General features: G+C 36.0%; 2 protein-coding genes across 3 annotated transcripts; one reads left to right on the top strand and one right to left on the bottom strand.

The window, feature by feature from the left end:
* Window positions 1-2282: 2282 nt before the first annotated feature.
* LOC114281233 (1-aminocyclopropane-1-carboxylate oxidase 5) lies at window positions 2283-4634 on the top strand. The gene is made up of 3 exons (XM_028223675.2): window positions 2283-2451; window positions 2745-2971; window positions 3629-4634. Exons 1-3 carry the CDS (start codon window positions 2350-2352, stop codon window positions 4224-4226), a joined length of 927 nt encoding a protein of 308 aa, XP_028079476.2. The 5' UTR covers window positions 2283-2349; the 3' UTR covers window positions 4227-4634.
* A 2153-nt stretch (window positions 4635-6787) lies between these two features.
* Window positions 6788-19281, bottom strand: LOC114256692 (NAD kinase 2, chloroplastic). 2 transcript variants are annotated; one of them, XM_028196372.2, is made up of 8 exons: window positions 18374-19281; window positions 15287-17212; window positions 14373-14494; window positions 14148-14289; window positions 13824-14048; window positions 13515-13589; window positions 8307-8408; window positions 6788-7159 (listed from the first exon to the last, which is right to left on the bottom strand). In XM_028196372.2, exons 1-8 carry the CDS (start codon window positions 18590-18592, stop codon window positions 6956-6958), a joined length of 3015 nt encoding a protein of 1004 aa, XP_028052173.2. In that variant the 5' UTR covers window positions 18593-19281; the 3' UTR covers window positions 6788-6955. The 2 variants fall into 2 exon arrangements, with proteins under 2 accessions (XP_028052173.2, XP_082730768.1); XM_082874642.1 differs by lacking the exon at window positions 18374-19281 and adding an exon at window positions 17379-17437.
* Between the last annotated feature and the right edge of the window lie 591 nt (window positions 19282-19872).

The raw sequence follows: 19872 nt of genomic DNA, 5'->3' as shown, positions 1-19872 counted from the left end.
GGCTCGGGGCTCGTTCTTGGTTGGGTGGGATATCTGGAGGCGGTGGAGGAGGCATAGGAAGGTTTCTTTAGAGTAGAGCATTAATCAGGGCTTGGTTTTGCTCGGCCAGGCGGTTAATGCTGTTGATGAGCTCGGTGAAATACTGTGGTGGGTTATTTGGATTGGGAGGGTCGGCTTGATGATCGGTAACATTGGGGTGAGAAGCTATGGATCTAGTTGTGACCATCCACCTTCACAGGTGGTAGGAGGGGGTTATTGGGAGAGGGTCTCCGGCGACAATGAGCACAACTAGCACGCGGAACAAAAACGCTTCCCACAGATGGCGCCAACTGATGATACAGCGGGTTCCAGATGGAACAGGTCGGACTGATCCACACTTCCCAAACCGGTGTCCAAGTGACCAAGCCCACGGAGGAACCTGCACAAGAGTTCAACGGGGAACGAGGAGTCCCCCAACGAACCCTCCGACGAGCAAGTTAGAAAAAGAAGTGGAATGTAGAGATAGATTAGAGATAGAAAGCTTAACATCTTCCTTGTCTTCAATGTCTGCTTATATCCTCTGATAATCATTTCGTTGTCCCTTCCGACCTGTCACCTTGGCCGAAAGTCTATGCTCTAGCTTACCTTGTTCATGGTGAAGGCGTTCTGTCCCGACGGAGAGGGGTTATCGTAATAAATGCTGTAAGGGGCTTCATTAATGGCGATGTGCAGTGACAATAACTTTACAGATCTTTGTCTGGTTATATGGCTTGCCTTTCTCTTGCCATGTGTCTTGATGTTATTGGTTCTGATTGCTACGTGGGGCTTCAACAACGCTGGGCTTTAGTATTTGAGTTATGTACTAGGCCCTAAATGGTGGGCTATAATCTTTATGAGCTTACCCATGTCAAGTATTATGTCAAATTATGTTATATATTACGCAAATGTTTGATAATTAATTATAATATTTTTCAATCTGCTAATCCACTAAACTGCCTAAATTGCGATTTATCAATTTGTCAATCCACTGTACGATTTATAATTTACTCTCAAACCCCCACTGCGTACCCGAGTCAGGAGCCTCTCCTTGCAAGTTTGTGCTTGCGTCCGTCCTTGCAGGCCTTCGGGTCTACTTTTAGGTCCAATTTTAATAATCCGAACCGTTTATATTTTATGATTTATTCAGTATATCATACCTGTAAAAAATCAAGTTGATCGGATATCAGAAAGTATGTGTTTGAAAAATTGAACTAAACACTATTTTTTAAAGAATTTAATAAACAGTTTTTCGAACATATGCTTTCTGATATCCGATCAACTTGATTTTTTACAGGTATGATATACTGAATAAATCATAAAATATGAACGGTTCGGATTATCAAAATTGGACCTAAAAGTAGACCCGAAAGCCTGCAAGGACGGACGCAAGTACGGAAGCTGCAAGGAGAGGATCCTCACTCCTGCGTACCCACCAATTCACAGGTTATGTAGAGGTCCATTTGGATCAAGGTTTATGCTCTTCTTGATGAAAAGATGGCTCCATGAAAAGTCAATCATCAGATGGGACCATCAAGGCTGATACGTGGCAGAAGCCCAGATGGAGCTTATATTCGTATGGACCTGTTTAGTAAAAATACTACGTAAATTAATAAATTTTTATAATTGGTTAGTTCAATGGGTAGCTCTCGATGGTTTTTTTTTTTTTGTTTTTTTGTCTCGGCCCCATAGCAATTTTCTTTGAACGTGACCAAAAGATTCCTCATTCATTCGGGAGCTAGACAAGAGGAGCTTAGATGAATTTGTGAGAGTTGGGCACCACACCCGAGAAAATGAGGGACGGTTCATCGAGACGGCTTGAGCCATAACACTCTAGGATTAAACCAAGAGAAAATTGAGAGCAGAATATGAGCATGAATTCTCAAATCTGGAGTCACTTGCTCACCAATGCCAATTGAATTGAAGTGATCTCCCAACCCATAGGCTACCGCCCTAGGGTTGAGTGAATAATAAATCACCTGAGAGAGTATGCTTCTGTTGTGGGCTAGCAACAAACCCTCACAATCACAAAAGCATTTGACATTCTTTTCTTCAAAGTTTAAAATATATAGGTCACCGTCCAACACCTCACCCCCTCTAACGGTTACTTTTTAATCAAAATTGGAAACCGAAAGACATTATAATTCTAATTATTATTATATAATGTATAAAGCGTTGACATCCAAGATGGCGGGAACCAAAAAGGCTATAAATAGGCTGAGCCAGTAGTCACCCTCTTCACCACCACAACTCAGCGAACATCACAAAGCAACACACACACACACACAACACTCTCTCTCTCTCTCTCTCTCTCTCTCTCTCTCTAACATTTCAATGGCAATCCCGGTGATTGATTTCTCGAAGCTCAATGGAGAAGAGAGGGCCAAGACAATGGCTGAGATAGCTAACGGGTGCGAAGAATGGGGATTCTTTCAGGTACTTGAACATTGATTGTTATTCAAATCTATAGCTGCTAACTAGGGCTTTAAACAACCAATGCGTATCAGGATTTTAAACTTCCAATGCCGATATTCACTGTTATAGTCCATATATGACTATTGCTGATACACTTGTTTAAAACTAACAACATTTTTTTGAGCATATTTTTGAAATGGTGCAGAAGTGAAATATCTAGCATATTTTTTAGCATATATGACTATCGCTGATAGCATATTTTTGAAATGTAAGAATATCCAGGATGCCTAAGTGATTATTCTGATATGGTGCAGTTGGTGAACCATGGTATTTCAGTGGAGCTCCTAGAGAGGGTGAAGAAGGTGTGCTCTGAATGCTACAAGCTGGAAAGAGAAGAAGATTTCAAGAACTCGGCGATGGTCAAGAAGTTGAATGATTTGGCAGAGAAGAAAGACAGCGAGAAGTTGGAGAATGTGGACTGGGAGGATGTTTTCCTCCTCTCCGATGAAAACGAGTGGCCATCGAAGACTCCTGGATTCAAGTAAGCATTCTGATTTATCTCCTAAATCCTATGAATGCTCTTGTTTGGAAGACAGTCAAGAGTAACCTAATTTTATGAGCAACCAAACAAACAAAGCACGAACGGATGTAATCCAATTTATCACCTTAGTGAAAATTCCTCAAAATTTAAGGCCCTGTTTGTTTTCAGAGATAGAATGGAGGGGATTGATAGTGAGAAATTGTTAAATTATTTTTATATAAAATAATAAAATAAATAAAAAAAATATAAAAATTAAACATTAATATTTTTAAAAAAATTCCTAATATAAAAAAAATAAAAAAAAATTCTAATCCCCTCACTATTTTTCTAATACCATCTCTACCTCCTCATTATGAATCCCCCTTCTAAGGGTATTAGTAATACCAAGGTATTAGTAGTTCCAAGGCCATCTCTCAAAACAAACAAGGTATTAGTAATACCAAGGTATTAGTAGTCCCAATCCCCTTCCTATAACCCCAAACAAACGGGGCCTAAAAGTGAACATATAGAAAGAGATCAATACAATACTTTCATTTCCAATATGGACATTTCAAACTTCTAATCGATAAATGCTATAAAAAAAACTAGTACAAGTTTATGATTCAATACGTCGCATTTGATTAAGAACATTACTTAACAGTTTGAATTTGATGACAGGGAAACGATGGAAGAATACCGGTCTGAATTGAAGAAACTGGCCGAGAAGGTCATGGAAGTGATGGATGAGAACTTGGGATTGCCTAAGGAATACATCAAGAAGGCATTCAACGGTGGCTATGGAGAAAATGCCTTCTTTGGCACGAAGGTGAGCCACTACCCACCTTGTCCTCATCCCGAGATGGTGACAGGTCTTCGAGCTCACACTGACGCCGGAGGCGTCATCTTACTCTTCCAAGACGACGAGGTCAGAGGCCTTCAGATCCACAAAGATGGAGAATGGATCGATGTCCAACCACTGCCCAATGCTATTGTCATCAATACTGGTGACCAAATTGAGGTCTTGAGCAACGGTCTGTACAAGAGTGTTTGGCACCGAGTTCTACCCATCCCAGGCGAGAACAGGAGATCGATTGCTTCATTCTACAACCCGTCACTCAAGGCCACCATAGCTCCTGCACCAGAACTTGTGGAAAAGGTGGACCGAGAGGCGGATCAAGCTTATCCCAAGTTCGTGTTTGGTGACTACATGTCGGTTTATGCCGAGCAAAAGTTCCTTCCCAAAGAACCAAGGTTCCATGCTGTTAAGGCCATGTAATCAAGAAAGCAAATCTTCACATTCATAAGGTGGGGGTTTCTTTTTTTTTTTTTTTTTTTTTTTTTTTGGTGGGCTTATACACCCTAACAATGAAATTTTGCCGAAATGGCAGAAATGCTATGGCGTATAATCCTCTAGGAACATGCCTAGATGAGGATAGAAAAGCTTGTCTAGTGTGTGTTTTTTATTTGGTTGTGTTTGTCTGTCTTGCAGTGTAATATTGGGTGCTTTATTTAATGTTTGCTTTGTACATTAGTGACCATATAAATTGTACTTTCCAACATCTCTTTGATGAAAATGGAAAAGAAATGTAACTTTTGTCACTCTGTCAGTTATGTTTCCGGAAAATCACTTCTAGGGTTTTAAATATCGGTTGAAAAAATATATATTAGGTTTTTAGACTTGTGATATCAATATTTACTAATATATTATTCGGTAGATGTATGGTCATATCACCGACACCGATATACAGCCTGATACCATTATTTAAAACCATCCTTCCGAGTTCTCTCTTACTATGTAATCATTTGCTACTTAATACTTTTTTTTAAAAACTATTGACCGGATGGATTAAGTCATATTTTATTGTATTATATAGTTCAGAACTAAGGCTCGCAGGAGTTCTGTTATTTTTCTTTCTAGGCAGGGTCAACTGTTCAAAATCCAGACTCCATTGGTAGAGAAGCTTTGCCATCCTATCTGAAAACCTAAAATAAACCTGGAAAAACTCCATGAAATGAACCCAATAAAATCCATAAATGATTACCTCCAAGGCACAGTTTAGATGTATATATAAATATAAACCACACTAATTTATTTTTCTGTAGATGTAAGCAATGTCGCAAATCTCTACGTACAAATATATTTAAGACATGCGCAAAAAGCAGCAGCGGTATCGAAAGGTCTACAACTGTGCACTGCAAATGCAACTGTATATATATACATATATATAAGATGTTTCTCTAATTTTTATATTTTTTTCTTGGCATAAACAATTTAAAATGACTGTAATCATGAACTAGATTATGAACAGAAGCTTATACGAAAATGCTGAAAGCATGAATCAGAGACAGATAGGAATAATCAATGTCTTTCAACAGGAAACAATATGTGTACGTCCATCGATATTCTCCTCCACATCAAAAATTACCTTATCTTCCTAATGAGTTTCAGCTGCCGGTGAATATAAATATTGTGAGCATATATAATTGCGTAATCATGGGCGGAAACTCAGTGTATTAGGCCAATAGTTCAATATTCTACTTGATTCACAACCTGTCCTGCCTAGTATCTAATAAGATATTGTATACGTCAGAATTGTACACCTGCTAGAAATTTTAAATTTTGTTGGATCTGAGTTTTTGAGGATAATAAAATGAGTAGAATTTACATACCATGATCCAAAAGATTTCTTGTTTTTCCATGTATTGCAAATACTTCCATTTTTTTATTATTATTTTCTTCCTTTTCTGTTTTAAAATTTTATCAAGTTCTTGCACCAAGGACTCTGTAATCGGCCACAAGTCAGTTTCTCATATGTAAAACAGTTCCTGGTCTCAAACTGATTTGTGGCCGATTACAGAGTCCTTGTATATGTATGTATTTTATCCACATGCAAAGAGAGAGTTGCATACATATGACCCTCCCTAAACCCCCGTAAAGGCGTGAGCCTCCGATCCTTTTTATACACGAAGACTAGTTAATGTTAACTATTTTTTAGCATGCAGTGTTAAAAATCTTGGATCACATTCGTTGTTCTTTTCTAAATTCATCCAGTTGATCTTTGACCTGGCCGACTAGCTTTGTTATTATGTATATTTTGTGTATGTTGCAGATGGTATAGATAGTCTGAGATATGCTGAGTAATTCCTTTATATATTTTCCTCTTACAATATAAACAAGTGGGTAGACTTCTTTAAACAGACAACACATTTTTGTTTAGAATATAATCTATGTTGGTACTAAGTGAATCCTCTTTCTTTGTTTATCTTAATATTGAGTTGTGTCCAATTTCCTTGGAAATTTCAATATATACTTTGATATGAGATGCATTTTACAAAATTCTATGATCAGACCAGGCGTCCATTTTGATTTAGTGATTCAAGTTTTTCACGATACTTTAGATCTTTCCAATTTTTTGTTTCATTAGTGGGTAACATAATATTTTCATCTACAATTTCACAAATTTTAACTCAGAATAAAATTAACTCTTCCGTTCTAGGATTCTTTGTATTCCAGTCATTAAGTGAATAAGGGCAACTTCATGGAATAAAATTAGATCCACTAATCCACAGGTCCAACCCGAATTTTCTCGGGTTAGGCTGATTTGGTTCTACTATTTCGATTGGTTCAGTTCTAAATCCAAAAATTGATAACCGGCCCATACACACCACTTCTTGCCGTCTATAAGGTTTCAAATTATCTTTTTCAGCCTTCTAAATGGATCTACTCCAGTTGATGTTTATATTTAAAACAAACTAGAAAGCATAGCAAGAAGTTGAGCAAACACTATTGTTTAAGACATGAGAGAGTCCTACTTATCAAAAAATAGACCCATGAGCTGTGTAAGATTAGATATTTACTCTCATTCAAATGACAGTACATAATTACATCTGAAATATGGAAAACCAAAGACCCAAAAAAAAAAAAAAAAAACTGTTTCTTTAAACTTATAATCTGTACAGTAATTTATACAAACCTCAGACCACATTGGATGGGCTTTAGAGGCTTCAAAGGGCCTTCTGATCCAGTCTTTCATTCCAATTAAGGCAGCGAATTAAGCTGTGAAACCAGTCACCTGTTTGATCAGACTTGTTCACTGTTGGAAGTGGATGCCGGCTCATTGATATCTGGATGGAATCACCTCTTGAAAGTTGTTGCCTTCTCTTCCCATCAAAAGAGACCCATGCATTGCTTCTCGTGTCCTCCGGAATCTGCATGCATACAAATAAATAAATAAAAATAAAAATAAATCAGAGCCTCCAAATTGAGAATATCATCGACAAGAATATGATCAGCAAGTCACAGATTTGTTGGGAGCTGGAATGTTTAGTAAATAGTTTTTAGTATCATACTTTCAGCAAATTCAGTGGAAAACTCCAATTACATGATGCCATAAAAAGAGATTTCTACGAAATATGAAATCTACCCAAGTCCTAATGTCTTTGGACATGAAAACTAGATAAATCAGACACTTATAAGTTTACATACATACTAGCACCTGACACTCATACCTGAGTCCTTGCAACATAGTACCTGAGTCCTTGTAACATAGCTTTTTAAGAAGTGACTAGAAAAGAATATGATGACAGTTTTTTGGCCATGATATCTACATTAACAGTGAAATCCAGCCACTGCAGTCATTTATTTATGAAGGGACTTCATTTGATAAGTTCATAACACCCTTTTTTGTCCAGAAGAAAACAATTAAACAAACTTTATTATTAATTTTTCTACATGCCATGTCTTGAGCAATATCCTGTCAACTTCGATTTTTCCATGATATCAACAAAGAATAGCTTAAGCATCAAAACCCAATAAACAAGAGAAGATAACCATTGCTAAAACTTATGTTTATAGAAAATTTAAAGCATTTTTTCCAAGGGATTTCCAATAATAATGAAAGTTCAACCAAGTTTCCGTAAGAAATTGGTCACCTATCAATCTTTCTAAGCCACATTGGAATGCCAATTGCCCAGTACTTGAGATATGCGAGGTTAATTGACTAGACCAAACATGACACCTGTACTCAAACCTACGCGAAATAGGCTAGAGCCACAGACAGATATGACCCCGAAAGACTTACTTCCACATAAGGGAAGACAGTTGAAATGATTATGGTCAACTGGCTTCTTCCAAATGTCAGAGATGGAAGTTCGTCTTACTTATCTCCAACCTTGTCTTAATGCAGTTGAAGTGCTGTGTAGGACAATGAAATTAGAAATAAGTCACGGGTTGGAAACCTATACTTGCTCTAGGAAATCAGAAAGAAGAAACAAAAAAATGGGTAAACAAATTTCTTTTCTTTTTTAATTTTTAATTTTTATTTTTAAGATTGCACAAATACAAAAATGAGTTCACCTTTAATTCAAGCCGGGCAGAATCTGGAAGTATAACAGGTCTGAATGAGAGGGAGTGTGGGCAGATTGGTGTAAACAGCATGCAGGGAACATTTGGATGCACCTGTATATCAGATTATCTATTGTAAGATACATAATACCTTTACCTTAGAAATAAACAACAAACAAAAATTACTAACAGAATGACAGGAAAAAAAAAAAAAAAGAAGAAGAAGAAAAAAAGAATAAGAAGAAGCAAGTTTAAGTATCATTCTGGTCTACAGCTGAAAATTCAAATACAGTCATGAAGAAGTTGATTCAATTCCTAGTTCTTTTGTTGGGTAACAAGATGACGTGAACAGTGGAGTGGAGAATATCTTATAGTGAGACTACTCATAAAATCAGTGACTGGACAAGCTTCCCCAGAGCCATCCACTGGCATCCAGATGAAAAGGTTTACAGAGAATGAGGGAAAAACTGATCCATTGATTCATTACCCTCTTTTCATCTGTAACACACTTAATAAGAAACTATCATGTTTCTACTTAACAAATTATTCACATTCTCCAGCCACACCCACATAAAGAAAGCTATTTCTTTTAGCAGCTAAGGATTAAACAGTTTTTTTTTTTTTTTTTTTTTTTTTTTTTTTTTTTTTTTGAGAAACATAAAAAAGAATAACCTCTTTTATAACTATATTCGATGGGAAAAATTAAGTAAATAACCAACTAAGAAAAAACATAAAGCCAAGGTCTCGAGTGAGAAAGCTCATTTGATTTCACCTTTGATGAGTGCAAACTTCATTTTTTGTAGTGAAATATTTGACACCTTGAAGAGAAAAGTATTCATACCTTCACACTTAATTTTTAAATTTTTTTATTAAACCAAACTAAGCCTTAAGTTCTATCAAATGCGGTCGGCTACATGAATCTTTCTTCTCCATTCGACTCTATCCAAGGTCATTTTGTTAGTCAAATTAAGGGGGTTCATATATCTATTTACTACACTAACCCACGTCAATCTAAGTCTGCCCCTTCCCCTAACACTACCATCTACCTTTACTGAATCACATCTCTTCACTACTGTCTCTGTTGGCCTCCGTTGTATATGACCAAACTATCTCAATCTATTATCTCTCAACTTATCTTCTGTCAGTATTACTCTTATCCAATCTCAAACATACTCATTTCTAATTCTAACTTTTCTAGTTTTGCTACACATCCACCTTAGCATCCTCATCTCTGTAACACTCATCTTTTTTTTTTTTTTTTGGATAAATAATGAAACACTCATCTTATCTGCATATTATTTTTTAGTTGCACAACATTCCGACTCATACAACATCATTGGTCTAATAGCCGTTCTATAGAACTTTCATTTTAGTCTAGTGGGTACTCGTTTATCGCACAATACCCAGATGCACTCCACCACTTAAGTCACTCCGCCTTAATTCTATGCACCACATCCCTCCAATCTCCCCAGCCTTTGTGATAATCGATCCTAAATAACGAAAATGTTCACTCTTTGATAGTTTTTGGCTCTCAGTCTTCACTTCTCCTCTACTTCCATTGTTACTATTACTAAAATTACACTCCATGTACTCTGTCTTAGTTCTACTTATCCTAAATCTTTTAAATTCAAGTGCTCATCTCCAAGTCTTCAACTTAATGTTAACTCTTTCTCTAGTTTCATCCACTAACACGATATCATCTGCGAAAAGCATACACCATGGCACATCATCCTGATTATTTCTCGTAAACTCATCCATAACTAAAGAAAAAAGACAAGGACTTAATGTTGATCCTTGGTGTAACCCTACAATAATTGAAAATTGACTCGTCTTTCCAACAGGCAATCTAACAGTGATCACCACACCTTCATATATATTCCTATTCATATCAATGTAACATTTTGTCACCCCTTTCTTCTCTAACACTCATTAGATTATATCCCGAGACACTCTATCATATGCTTTCTCAAGATTGATAAAAATCATATGAATGTCTCTTTTTTTTTCTCTATATTTTTCTATTACTCTCCTCAAAAGATAAATCGCTTCCATTATTGACCTACTAAGCATAAACCCAAATGGATTCTCTGACATCTCTGTTACATCTTGCAAATTGACGTTCCATCACTCTCTTCCACACATTCATTATAAGACACATGAGCTTGATTCCTCTATAGTTGTTGCTGTTTTGGACATCTCCTTTATTCTTATAGATTGGCACTAAAACACTCTTCCTCCAATCCTCTATCATTTTCCAAGTCAACAAAATCTTGCTAAATAACCTAATCAACCAAGCAACTCCCTTCTTACCCAAACATTTTCAAGCATCAATAGGAATATCATCTGGTTCTAAAACCTTATTCAATTTTATCTTCTTAAGTGAAATCTCTACTTCAAAGTTCTTAATCTTACGATAGAACCTGTAGTCTTGATTTTCCTTATTACTGCCTACTTCCTCTCTTTCAACCTACCTCCATGTTCCTTATTTAATAACTTTTCAAAGTAGTTCTTTCACCTCTCCTTAATCTCTTAATCCTTCACCAACACCTTAGAGTCCTCATTCTTGATGCACTTAACCTAATTAAAATATCTTGTTCTCATTTTTCTTATCTTAGCAAGTTTGTATATTCTCTTCTCTCCCTCCTTACTATCTAGTCTAGTGTATAAGTCATTATAGGCTTTCAACTTAGTCTCCCTCGCTACTTTTTTGACTTCCTTATTAGCCAATCTGTAGTTCTTAAGGTTTTCCTCAATTCTATCATTCTGCTACTTTTTAAAGCATTCTTTTTCGTCTTTACTACCACTTGAATCTCCTCTCTCCACCGCCAAGTTTCCCTAGAGCTAGGTCCTTTTCCTTTTGACTCTTCAAGAACTTCCCTTGAGATTCTCCTCATACAATTGGCCATCGAGTTCCACATAGTGTTAGTGTCATCTTCCAAGTCCCAAGTACTTTCTTTATCCATTCTATTCTTAAATATTTCTAGTATCCCCTTTTAGATCTCACCATCTCGTCCTATGACGTTCACTATCCTTTCTAGCTTGGTATTGCCCTTTAAAGCATAAATCTAGTACCAAAATCTTATGTTGAGACGTCAGGCGGATCTCTCCAGGAATCACCTTACAGTCACTGCATTTTACACGATTTCTTACTAGAAAGTAGTCTATTTGGCTCCTAATTAACCCACTCTTAAAAAGTTATCAAATGCTCCTCTCTCTTCTTATGCATAGTATTGGCCACCACTAGGTCAGAAGCCAATGCAAAATCTAATATACTCTCATCGGCCTCATTTTTATCACCAAAACCATACTGATGTAGGACGAGTAGGGATTACTTTCCTACAAGTAGTGAGCCCGGTTTAAATATAATGGCAGCAGTAACAATACACTTATAAGGCTGGATTTTGTGAGATTTTGTGGCTGCAAAATTATGTAAAAAATAAGACTTTTAAGGGTTTGTAAAAAGGTAGGATTTCGGGATGAAAACACAAGTGTTTAGAGACAGGTGGGTGGTTGTTCAAAGCACTGTGAACAGTGACGTGAACAGTAACCTTGCTGGATAGAAGAAGAGAAAAAGAAAGAGAAGTGCTTCACCCTCACAAGGGATAGGCCAATCACACAAAAACAATCTCAAATTTTCATAATATTAACCCTGCTATTGAATCATTGAGATTACACATATATTTATAGGCTAAAGACTTTCCTAATTCTATAAAGACTATTTCTCAAATTTAGAAACTAAAAAATATTTAGCAACTACTAATATTCTAGACCAACTATGACTTCCAATTTTACTTCAATCATAATAGGAAACTTTAATGACTTCTAATTCTACTTCAATATCAAAATAGGAAATTTGGACCTTTGACTACTAAGATTATTTTAAACATAATAAAACCTATATATAATAACCTATTTAATAACTTGACCCAAAATAAAACCCATGGGTGACCCCTACAACCCATGTCCAACAATTATTGAAATTACCATTATATCCATAATTACTAAAACCTACTATAATGACATGAAGACTCAAAATTATTCTAAATCTTTAATTCTTGATGCATTAAATGTGCTTCATGTGAAATTTCAAATTTACTCTTTTTCTTCTTTCCATGATCTTCATCACATACCCACCATACACCCTCTCATAACCTAATTTATCTATTCCTACACGGCCGTTGGAATCACCCCCCATAACTAGGTTTTTTTCCTACGAGTATCTCCCGTAATATCTCATCCATTTGATCCCAAAAACCTCTCTTAGTCTGATCATCTAATCTTATTTGTGGGGCCGTATACGCTGATAATGTTCACTATATTATCTCCAATAACTAGTTTAACCAACATAATTCTATCACCTTTCCTAATGACCGCCACTATATTTTCTACAAGACCCTTAGCAACTATTATTTCTACCCCATTCCTGTGTTTATCTTCGCCACTATAATACAATTTAAAACTGGTATCCTCTATTTCCCTACCTTTCTCACCCGTCCACTTAGTTTCTTATACGCAAACTATACTAACTCTCTTCCTAATCATGACATTTACGAATTCCATAGTCTTACCAGTTAAATTACCTACATTCCATGTTGCTAAATTTTTTTACTATTTTAAAATATTTAATTATTTATTAAATTAAAAAATTCAATTAAATGACCAACCAAGAAAAACACAAGACTAAAGTTCAATTGAGAAACTTGATAACTGAAGTTAAGAATGTTGATTTTTCACCTTCAATGAAGGCAAGCTTCCTTTTTTGTAGTGAAATGTTCAATGCCTTGAGGAAAGAAAAGTATTTTCAGCTTCATATTTAATTTTTAATATTTTTTTAGCTTTTAAAATAATTAATTATTTACTATATTTCATATTTCAAATTTTCATATACTTACGCCTCATCTTCCAAGTAGTAAAATGCCTCGTGTTACACATTTGCCTTTAAAACTTTGCTATTTTCTATTTACTTATTAAGCAAATTTGTAGTAGCAAATTGTGGTAATGCCTGCCTCTGTAACCTTCTAAATAATGTTACATTAATTTTTTTTTCTTTGGTTATTTGTGAACCCCTTCATTCTTCTCATTATTTTTATGCTTTTGTATCTTTTTATTTTTATTTTTATTGAGTCTTATATGTATCATATCATTGCATATCACTGAATTTCGAGCCGATATGCTGCAACCACGTCAACTAGAAAAAATACAATTAGCAAGAAAACATACCATGGAACCTCCTGCAGCAGTTGAGTAAGCTGTACTTCCAGTAGGGGTAGCAACTATGACTCCATCACCTTGCACCTATAAGATAAATGATTTGGAAACATTGTAATAAAAGAATTTATTATGATAACGATGAAAAAAAAAATTTATTATTACGCTATTTCTAGATTTAGACGGAAAAAAAAAGTAGCACTAACAGTGGGCAGTGCTAGCATAAGAGTAAGTATGAGTTTGTTGCCTATTTGACTGTTAAGCACTGGACTGAAGAATATTTCAAAAGATCTTGGGAAGACATGAATTCATTGATCATACCTTGGTTATAAGCCGGTCATGTTCATAACATTCAATTTTAGAAAGGTATGGATTAGAACCACGATCAACCACAACCTCATTGAGGACATCAAATACTTTCCCAGGCATTGCTTTTCCATTTCGAAACATTTCACAGCGAAGACGCATTCGGAGAGTTATATAAACACCATCCATTGTGTTGTTCCCATGGATAACTTGTCTCAAATCGTGCATATAGTCTTCAAACTGTACCAAAATATAGATGAAATGATTAAAAACAATAAAAAAAAGTTCATCCACTAAGAAATTGAAGTTAATTCTCAAAAGTCGGGTTGAGCAGCATACATTGTGTGAAGTGAGAAATCCAAGGGATCCAAGATTAAATGATACAACGGGGGGAACAGCACCTCTAAATATGTTTGAGGCATGCAGTATAACCCCATCCCCTCCTAAGCATGCCACAAAGTCAACCCTCTCATGAAGATTACTGCATTAAAAGCATATAGATAGAGTTCTTAACACGTACAGAAGAACAAAGCTCTTACAATTTTAAATGGGTGAGTTCCATACCTCATATCTTGACTATAGAAGGTCTGAACGAACCCAAACCCTGGGATTCTTGCAAATATGTCATGTACATCGGGTTCAACAAGAACATTCATTTTCTCTTGGTGATACAAGTAAGAGGCAACCTGCACTTTTGGACACAATAGGTGCTGTTAAAAAGGCTACCGTGAAATATATGAAAGACTATACAAGTACACAGAATTGGTGATGTAGGAATCAGCCAGAATCTCTACCAAATTTTCTATATTTCAAAACAGATATCCCTCCATTTGGAATCTATTCTTAATCTTTTGTGTCTCCAAGATTCAAATTCACATGTAAAATCCGACAAGCAATTGATACACTCCACTAAAAATCATGAAGAACAAGAATAGAATCAGTTCCAGGAAAGTGGAAGAATAATCCAAGTTTAGCATAGCAAACTTATCAAAGGCTGTTTATAATGGTCAAAAACTGAACAACAGAAAACAAAGGCTCATAATATTGAGCTTCTTGTATCTACAAGATTAAAAATGAAATACTTTGATCCTTGAACACCATAAAAATGCATTATCAAACTTTACTACAGCTTTTATGAAACCCTAGAGAAAAATATTTAATGTAGCAGAAAAGATAAATGGAACTTCAATTTATATAACATGGAAAAAATCAATCAAACATGGTGAACTCAATCACAAGCTACATGAGCCCATCCTATTTAATCAATTAATTTTCTAATTTCTCTTATTTTGTTTGCATACTTTTTCAAACTTCATATACACATACAATAAGTCCTTCGAAATGCTTAGCATTAAGGTGAAAAAGTTTGGCAATACTAGCATACAAAAATAGACAAAGTGTTCTTTTGATTTTTGTTAGCAAGATCTTGGTATGCTAGTATTCTTTCGATTTTTATCAGCAAGATCTTGGTGTGCTACCTCTTTAGCTTCTTCCATGAGTTCTTGGCCCAGTTTCTTTAACAATAGTACAGTCTTTGGCGTAGATTTCCACATAAGCATCTGCTGTTGGGTGCTAGGATGACTGAAGGCCAAGGAAGATTCTGTCACCTTTTCTCTGGAACAAGAGAAACCATCCGTGCGAACTAAGAACATCTCTGCTTTCTTTCTTGATTGCACTTGCACCACACCAGTCGTAGAAGCACACATATTTCCTTCGATCAGCCCCAAACTATCATCACCTGAACTTATGGAGGCCATACTATTGCTCCTTTGGTCCTCTGTGACAGATATAACATTCTTGTCCAACTCATTGCTCAAATTTGTAGCATCATCTATGCTATACCTTTCCTCTTTGCCAAATCCATTCAGAGTGGGAATAGAGGAAGGGTAATTATTATCACCAAAATAAGTCCCATTGCTAACTGGAGGACTCTGAGGCTTCAGAGTTAAATTCTTATTGCTTACTGATCCATTTGTACTTCCTATATCCATGAACCTCAATTCGGGACTTTTCCCATTAATTTTACTCTTCTGAAGTGTCCCATTATACTTCTCCCTGGGACAACACAGTGTCTCTGGTTTTCTCTGACGGTAATTTAAGTAAGTGGGAGGTGAGATCTTCTTATTTCTGAAAAACCTGGACATCTCTTTTCTGGAGAAAACGTTGCAAGGAGGTAGCTGGGACTTAAGAGGATTGACTTTACTGCAGAAATCAGTTAAAGATCCTAGTTCATCATTGTTAACTGATGGTATTGATGTGGTGTCTTTCTGAGAGACAACTCCAACATAGACCCCATTGCATTGGTTTTCTGTAGCCAGAGAGACATGATTGAGAATATTTGCAGTGGAATTATGAACCGTATCAAACTTCTTGGCAAGCAATCCATTTTCATCACCAAAGCATGCAATTTCTAAGTTAGACGTTTTCAATTCCTCCATTCTTTTTGCATCTCCTGATCGAATGTCACGTCGAGTAGTTGCGTAATTGGATGCATATCGAATCATGTACTGCCTCCATCTAGAAACCATAGCAGAAGTCCTCCAAACTCCTTCCCTACTATGAAGATATATGGGTTTTTTACTTGAATTTGACACTAAAGCTGCAAACTTCTCAACCTGCTCCATTGAAGGCGCAGTCCCAACTTCAACAGGAAGTTTTACCAGTTCAACTTTGCCAGAAAGGATAGCATCATCCAATGCCATTTCATAGAAGTTATCCTTTATAGTCTCTGCTCTGAGATCAACTATGGTTTTAAATCCTTTCTCTATCAGCCATTTTAGTCCTTCTTCTGTCACCTGGCTACCCCTCCAAAAAGCAACCTCAGAATCATTAGTTTCTATATCTTCTTTTGAGGTGGATAGATAAACGGGATTCCAGTTTGCAAACAGTGTATGGCATGGATCACCATCCCCACGGGGAAAACCAGAATCATAACAAACACTCTTCAGTCTTTGCAGTTTCTTCCATACATTTAAGCTTCGATCGTCATCGGGTGTCAAATAGTCTTCGAGAGCAACATGTAAGCTCTCACAATACCTTTTCATCTCACCCCTGAAAACGGCAAGTGGTGGAAGCCTATCGTCACTTACATTTATGTCTACAACACGAAATGAATTCATGAAGGAGGATCTTCCAGAAAGAACATCTTCTTTTCCTTTGTTCAGGAGACACCCCATGCAAGCAAGAACAGACACTATTTTATCTTCCAATAATGGTTTATCCTCTGACGGGAAATTGTAGGAAACAGTACATTCTCCTGTTAATGGATTGCACAATGTGTCCATTAATGCATTATGTAGTTGTTCGGCAGCCCTAAAGATTCGACAATATGCCTCAACTTCTGCGATATCCCCAGGAACTGGACCAATCCAAGGCAACTGTGATAGATCATGGGACTTGAAGGTCTTCAAAATTCAAATAAACAGGCATCAGTACATAATCTGACAGAGTTATCAAGTTTATCATCTTTTCTAATCAAATCCTCTAATGAAAGAAGCTGATTAGCTATTCAACAGGAAAAATAAATTATGTAAACCTGCAATACTAGAAATAGAGAGAGAAAAAACTAACCTGCTATAAAAGACAGACAAAATGGAAAATCAGCATCAGTTGACAGAGAAACAACAAATCTAAAGTAAAAGCCACACATCAATAAGTCACAACATACAAAGAAATAAAAACTTGAAGCACTTGCTCGATGCCAAGAAGCGAAATTCAAAACGCAGCACAAAGTTGATCTAAAGAAAGTTAAAAAGTAAGCATGGTCATGAGACAGGGAACAGTTTTACTATTGCAAATACAAAATCAGTGTTTTAAGGCTCAAATGCTGTGGTGGAAGCAAGGGTAAGATTAGGACTGTAAATGAGAAAAGCCAAATACTAAGCTGCTCGAGTTTGACTTGATAAACTAATAAGCTCTGATTAAGGTAGAGCTCATGTTGTTTATATTACAAAAGATCACAAATGAGCTTCTAGTCTGAGCTTGAGTAGCTCATGAGCTGATCGAGCTCAACTCAAGATCAAAAGTAAACTAGCTCCCAATTAAATACTGACATTGGCTTGTTTACAACATAAGCAATCTCAACATGCCTCTATTCAAATCAAGTTCATCCTGAAGCCCCATGCAAAACAGAACATAAAAAATCAAACTTACACGAAAAAAAGACTGAGTCTTTTGACTAGAGCCAAAGTGATGGCACCCAACCTTATGGTCATTAAGAATTTAACAAGCAATTTAAAATTGGAGCTCTAAGAATAAATATCAGTTCAATGAGATTCAATTTATTATTTTCTCAAAAATTAAGAAAATTCATGAATGAATGCCAACAATTAGAGTCCCCTGTTGATAAACCAGTTTTTCTAACCAGACCCAAAATTGGCCCGAGACGACTCAATTGATAAAAACCCATCACAAGTATATTGAAATTCTCGTAAAAGAAGATCAAAACACACAAACAAATCAAACCCATTTCTCAGAATAAACCTTACAGCCCTCTTTCTGAATTAAAGTACCCTTCACAGTCATTTCATCAAACATCATTTCTACGACTCCACATATACACATACCTTCGAGTCCAAACCGATATTCACAGAGAAAGGCTTCGTGAGCTCCGCACTGACGACGAACCTGAGATGACGCCTTTCGAAGAATCTCTCTTTTCTCTGAAACGAAAACCCAAAACCCAACCCAGGAATCTGAGTGGCTCTGCTAAATTGGTGAAAACTGAGGGGACAGAGATGGGTTATTGTTGTTGTTGCTGCTCCGGTGTCGATTGGCCGATTCATATCGCCGCCGATGAACAAGTGGCATCAGAAAGAGCAAGAGCAAGAGCATAACATGAAATTGTACAAGTGGGAGGTGGGTATATATATAATTTTTGTGATTATGTAAATTATGAGGATTGGCAATTTACATGTACATGATTGAATTGGGATTTGGATAAAGAGGAGAGAGAGAGAGAGAGAGAGAGAGAGAGAGAGAAGAATATTATGTGGATAGTATCGTTGGCAGTTGTAATAGGTGGTGGTGATGGTTTTGTTGTCGATGTTGGTTGTACGCTTCGTCTTCCACTCGTATATGCTGTGCTGTGTTGTGTTGTGCTGTGCTGTAGCTGTTGTTTCAGTTTGTTGCTATTGATTTTGATGTTTTGATGTGATATTCCTTAGTGGATATGGATCCCACTTTCTATTTTTATTTTTTTAATTTTGTGGAAATACAATCTCCAATATCTAAACCATTGAGAGGCCATAAATAATCACACTTTAAAACAAAACAAAAACAAATAAGAAAAATTGGAAATATCATTTTAATTGGATGTTGGAAAAGTAATACAAAATTAGAGGAAAAGTATTTTTTATTTTTTTATTTTTTTATTTTTTTTATGATTTGAAAATTCAAGATTGGTTCTATTTATGACCTAAACTTATAAGTTAACTGAGAAAAGGATATTGAGAAACTTATTCCTCACCCCTCAATTTCAGCCAAGGATTATAAAGAAATTGGTATAGATTTGGCAGGTCGTTATTTACCAATTCATTCAACCTTGGGATTAATTAGAGGAAAAGTTTACAATATTGAAAGAAAAGTTCCTAAACTTTAGTATTTATTTATTTATTTATTTTTTAGGGGTACTTTCTATTAACAAAAATATTAAAGGTTTTAAAAATTATACTAAATATTTAACCAAATGTCTCATATATGTATAGATTTCTCACTCATGTAAGATCCTATGAGACCCATATTCATGTGAGATATTTAATCAAATATTTAGTAGAATTTTTAAAGGAAAATTAGCCTAAGGTCCCTCCTCAACTTTTAATAGGAGGAGAGGTACACAATAATATGTTATGATGGCTAAGGTCCCTCGACTTTATTTTATGTTATAAAATACCTAATTTACTCTCGTTATAACATAAAATCGTTTGGATTTTGGCAAACTGCTGACTTCACGGTGAGATTTTGGAAATTGATTTCACGGTAGCGATTTTGTCGGAGATTTTGTAGGGATTTCGCAAGTGTTGCAATGGACTTCACGATAGAGATTACGACGATCGTGTAGGTGTTA

Source organism: Camellia sinensis, chromosome 6, assembly GCF_055761805.1.
Source record: "Camellia sinensis isolate YWXY chromosome 6, ASM5576180v1, whole genome shotgun sequence".
Classification (NCBI taxonomy): domain Eukaryota; kingdom Viridiplantae; phylum Streptophyta; class Magnoliopsida; order Ericales; family Theaceae; genus Camellia; species Camellia sinensis.
This window is presented reverse-complemented; position numbering and strand designations above follow the sequence as displayed.